The sequence below is a fragment of the Pundamilia nyererei genome, unplaced genomic scaffold (assembly GCF_000239375.1).
Source record: "Pundamilia nyererei isolate P.nyererei 1_Seehausen unplaced genomic scaffold, PunNye1.0 scaffold00588, whole genome shotgun sequence".
Taxonomy (NCBI): domain Eukaryota; kingdom Metazoa; phylum Chordata; class Actinopteri; order Cichliformes; family Cichlidae; genus Pundamilia; species Pundamilia nyererei.
This window is the reverse complement of record NW_005187989.1, coordinates 61,716-66,905: the sequence shown is the minus strand read 5'-3', so window position 1 is coordinate 66,905 and position 5,190 is coordinate 61,716. Positions and strand designations below refer to the sequence as shown.

Sequence of the window (5,190 nt, the reverse complement as noted above, 5' to 3'; positions counted from 1 at the left end):
TTTAGTCTTTAAATAATTTATAATGTGTACTTTTTCCATCATGCTCTCTTCCACAGTTAGGGTTTGAGATCAACTGCGGCACTGATAACAAATGCGTTGATAACCTGAAAGTGGATTTCAACTTCACCAGGTGAGGCACAGTTACAAAACCTAAGCTTTGCTTGTGTGTCTTGTTTTCTTCAAATGTGTTGTTATTTGCAAGCTGTACTTAATGCCACTTAACTTGTCCTTATACAACCATTATTAATATTTTTGAAACTGATGACGCTGTTGTTTTTTGTGCTACCCATATGGAAAAGAAATAGAAAAAACTTTTAAAAGACTTGCATGAGATGTGGCCTACTTCATATAGTAAATCACATAAGCCTTTTATGATTCATTATATGAAGTAGGCCACATCTCATGCAAGTCTTTAAAAAGTTTTCTTTTCCATATGGGGAACCAGCAAGTATTAGAATGTCAACTCAGTAAGAAAGGACGGATGTTTTTGTTTTTTTGTTGTTTTACATTTAGCATCAGTATCTTAGCAAAGCCATTTACCTTACTGTTTGAGCAGAAAAATAACATGGTTTATCAAAGCTCAAAGTGCATATATTTGATATACTGTGACAAATAGTATGGTTCTAGTCTTGTCTTGTTTTGCCTTGTTCTCATCGGGCTTTGTACTTTGCCAGATCCTCAGAGGTTAAAGTGGGTATTGAAGAGCTTTTGAATGTCACAGTCACAGTGGAGAACAGAGGAGAAAACTCCTACAACAGTCGTGTTATTCTCACGTACCCAGCTGGACTCTCCTACAGGAAGTTCACCATTCAGCAGGTAAAGCATCAGGATCGAGTCTGTTTTAGTTCATCACTGATCTGCTGCTCTTCCAATCCATTCAGCAGTCATTTTATTCCTAATAAAGGGAAGAATTGAGTGCAACTCCTTGGACAGTGAAGATGGTTTATCACGAGGAAGGACAGACTGCACTATTGACAAGCCAATTTTCAAGAGCAAAACTAAGGTTTGCTTTTTGATGCAATTTTCTCTTCTCACTTCTGCACAGTTTAGTAAAAAGATGTGAGGGAATCAAGATTTCTCTCCTTTATTTCAATTAAGGCTTTCTTCATTGTCTCCTATGGGATTGACACCAACAGTCGACTTGCGAGAAAGATCTTTGTCACTGCAAATGCCACCAGGTACTGTTGCTTTGGTACAGATACTCTTAATTTATGCAACAGCACCACAGATACAGAACAGATTTTTTTTTCTTTTCTCTTTCAGTGGAAATCAAGAGCATGCACCTACAAGTGAACTCTACAAAAATAAATCGATTGATGTAAAATACAGCATTTTTATGACATTTGAAAGGTGTGTGTTGTTATGTTTGTAACAAAAGAAATCACACAGTAACAAATGTTCTATTACATAATGTATATTTAAACCTCAAAATATGTCTGTTTAGCTCACTTAGCTATAACAATTTCACATTTGGGAAGAACGACTTGAGGAAACCAGTCCAACAGTCCGTTAAGGTAAAATATAACTATCCTCTTTAAAAGTTTATTGTATGATTTAGACCTAACTCTAATTCATTTTGTCCTTTTCTTCATTCATTTAGGTCACAAATGATATCAGAGCGCTTAATTTCACTGTGGTGATCAGGGTTCCAGTGAGGCTTGGTGAAAAAGACATTTGGGTGGATTTGAGCAGTCTACAGGTAATATTTATGTAATATATGTTTTAGCTGCTGAAACTACAAATAACTTTATTGTGGATGGATGCATATGGTAAAATTAAGACCAATAAAACTTAAATCAAACATATGTCAGATTCCAGACTGTCAGAAAAGAAATGACGAAAAACCAAGTGTCAGAGATTTTGTTCCAAAGATACAAAAGGATAAAGTGGTGGTAAGTATGCCTCTGCACTTTACCTGTTCAAATTTAACCTAATTGTAGATTTAAACAAACAAACAAAAAGCACATTACACTGGATCACAGCTTGTGTTGCATCTTCTCTTCTTTAAATCACAGGACTGCTCTGTAGCCACATGCAGAGTGTTCAAGTGCAACACGTTCCTGGAAAGACTGCAGAGTACGACGTATAAAATCTCTGCCAACATTAGTTCACGATGGATAGAGCAGGTAACTGGAGGGTTTTTGGGTTTAAATGAAAGATTTTTTTTTTTTTTTTACAACTGTTAAATCTTTAAGCTTTACATTTTCTCTTAGATTGGACTTCAATCTGCTAAATACCTCTTGACCAGCACAGCCAGTCTGGAGTACGACAAAACCCAGTACATCTACTTTTCAACAGGGTCTGACATCAATTCTCCTGTTCGCAGGGTGTGTACACATTATTTTCTCTTGTTTGACTTATTAAGAGTTTCATTGGTATCAACATCCTGTCACTTCATCTCTCAGATTGAGGCAGAGGTAGAAGTTTACCCTGAGCCAGATTTCACTAAAGAGATCGTTGGAGGATGTCTGGGAGGGTTGGCTTTTCTGGCCTTACTCACAGCTGGTCTGTATAAGGTGAAAGACTCCTCTTACACTTTTTCAACTAATCAGTTATAAAGGTTTTAGAGAACATATCCTGTTGAAAATAGTTTAATGGTTATTATATTTACTCATATACCTTGATTATTTTTGTTCATTTTTAATGCATGATTGTTACATTTATGTGTGGGGTTTTTTTTTCACTCCTAGGCTGGATTCTTCAAGAGCAAATACAAACAGATGATAAATGAAAATGCTGCAGATGGTCCGAGTCCTGGGACTGATGCAGGCGCAACCCTACCAGAGTAAAAAAGATCACATATGTAGTTGTACATTTAATTTATATGAAATCTATAGACCCTCCGGATAGTTTTAGGAGTGAACATGGTACGTAGTAATGTCCATTCTACTACATTCGAACAAAAACAGCTTGCTGTGTCTAATATCACTCATTCAGTTTCCTCACTGGTGGTCAAGACATTGAAAACAGGGTCACAATACTATATTTTTGAGGAATCTTTCTGCTCATCTTTCAATTTAAATTACTGCAAACATTGTACAGTGAAACTAATTGTCATGCCATTATGTACTGTAAAACTTTTCAAATTCAATAGATATAGTTAAGAAACACTTTGCTTGCTTTAAAAAAACAAAACAAAAAAAACAAACTGAACTTGTGAAATGTGACTTGCTTTGTTGAGAAAGAATGGACAGGGTATGCAATGTTTTAGCTCTGTGATGTGACTTTGCATAAAAAGTATTTCTCATACAGTGTCAGTGTTTGTCATTTGCAAAATGTAAAAAAAAAACTGTTTTTTGGTTTCATATGATGAAGTTATAATTAGAAAGATAACAGCAGTTTAGAGTAACCATATACTCATATCATAAGTTTATTAAAAAAAACAAACAAACATATTGTCATGTTGTCTTTGATGCGTTGTCAATCATCCAGATAAGAATATACTTGTAGACATGACAATATGGGCTTGATAACATGAAACACACAGACAAGAAATACAAGTAATACTGACACAGAGGACAAGAGCAGACTCACACAAAGGGATTTGGATGAAAACCTAAACTAGAATAGCACTCAGCTAAATCCTAACTGATAATACCAACACAAGACTAACATATTTTCAATATAATATAAGAAATCAAAAATACAAAATGAACACAAAATACTGTGTCACAGAAACAGCAATTCGAAACAACAACATTGCAGACGTGGAAACAAAGCAACTGTGGATGGAAGTTTCAGCCTGTCTTAGCAATCCAAAGCACCCAGCATCCAACATCAGTGTGGAGGAGAGGAAGGAACTTACCTTGGATTTTGTTGAAAAGATGAGAGAGGTCATTATGGAAGCAGATGAAACAATGGTCTCGTATGATGTTACATCTCTCTTCACTGGCGTTCCAGCCACGGAGAGATTACAGCATGACCCCAAATTCAGCAACAGGACTACTCTCAGCAGCGACCAAGTGTGATTGCTCTTTGAACTAACAGTATGAGGGACTTTTAAAAGTTGATGTGTACCATAAAGCAATGCATAGTGATCAGCATTTAAAGTTTGACTATCATCATCAACTGGAGCACAAACTGGGTGTCATTAGGATGCCACAACACAGAGCGAACACAGATGTCCACAGACACAGCGGCCAGGAACATCATATCAAAAAGGCCGTGAGTAAATGTGGTTATCCCAGCAGGACATTTGTCAAAGCTGGGAAAGCACCTAAAGAAAGCTCCAGGTGATCCAGGAGAGACGAAGGACAACTGCTGTTTAAATGAAAACCCTTAGTGATCCCTTATGTGTCAGGATTATCGATTCAGTTCAATTTTATTTATATAGCGCTAAATCACAACACAGCTACCTCAGGAGGCTTTATATTCTAAAGTAGACCTTACAATAATACAACAGTTGTGAAGCATTTTCTCTAAACACTGCATCTCTGTGGGTTTTAAACCCTAAAACACGCAGCGCTAAAATAGTGTCTAGGATCTGGTCCTCCGGCACAAAGTAGAGTAATATAGGAGGATTGCCATTACATTGTATCATATATTAAACAACCTCTGGTGAAGTGGATGGCACAGTACAGAAGAGCTAACTCGTTAGGCCAAGCCTCCGGTCTAGTCACACCTACAGACCAGTAGCCACTCTTTCAACCATGAGGATGTACACATCCTGGACAGGGAGGAACGCTGGTTTGAGCACTGATTAAAGGAGGCAATTTACATGAAAAGGGAGAGACCATCTCTGAACCGAGGAGGGGGCCTAAGGGCAGTGCTGGTCAAGTTACTTGAAAAAAGTAATCAGTAACTAATTACTTCCCCAAAAAAGTAATCCCGTTACTTTACTGATTACTTATTTTCAAAAGTAATTAATTACTTAGTCAGTTACTTTTTTCAAAACACGATTTACAACCCAAATAGGTGATAAAGTGATAGATCTTTGAGCCCAATTCTACTTTTTCTGCATAATCCATCATACAAAATGTAATCAAATGGAAAAGTCTCTTTTTAAAACTTTTATTAGTTTTAATCTTTTAACGTTATGCATCAAGCAAAAATTTAATTATATGCAACATTCTCTGACTGGAAGAAATTTGTTTAACATTTATTTTCTGCACATTCCAGGACATAAAATAAAAAAAATTTTGTGTTTACACTCACTCTTTCAAATTGATGCAAGTAAAACACAGCAGAAAA

The 5,190-nt window shown here is 36.3% G+C and overlaps 1 protein-coding gene across 1 annotated transcript in view; it reads left to right on the top strand.

Moving 5' to 3' along the window:
* Nucleotides 1-3,247, top strand: part of LOC102200944 (integrin alpha-M-like) — a 21,818-nt gene extending 18,571 nt beyond the window's left edge. Inside the window, exons 2-13 of the mRNA XM_013907891.1 lie at nt 57-130; nt 675-816; nt 905-1,003; nt 1,099-1,178; nt 1,264-1,350; nt 1,445-1,514; nt 1,601-1,699; nt 1,812-1,892; nt 2,016-2,126; nt 2,214-2,327; nt 2,406-2,516; nt 2,691-3,247. Of these exons, the coding sequence (XP_013763345.1) occupies nt 57-130; nt 675-816; nt 905-1,003; nt 1,099-1,178; nt 1,264-1,350; nt 1,445-1,514; nt 1,601-1,699; nt 1,812-1,892; nt 2,016-2,126; nt 2,214-2,327; nt 2,406-2,516; nt 2,691-2,789 (1,167 nt within the window). The 3' untranslated portion in view covers nt 2,790-3,247. The remainder of the gene's footprint in view (nt 1-56; nt 131-674; nt 817-904; nt 1,004-1,098; nt 1,179-1,263; nt 1,351-1,444; nt 1,515-1,600; nt 1,700-1,811; nt 1,893-2,015; nt 2,127-2,213; nt 2,328-2,405; nt 2,517-2,690) is intronic.
* The last annotated feature ends 1,943 nt before the right edge of the window (nt 3,248-5,190 follow it).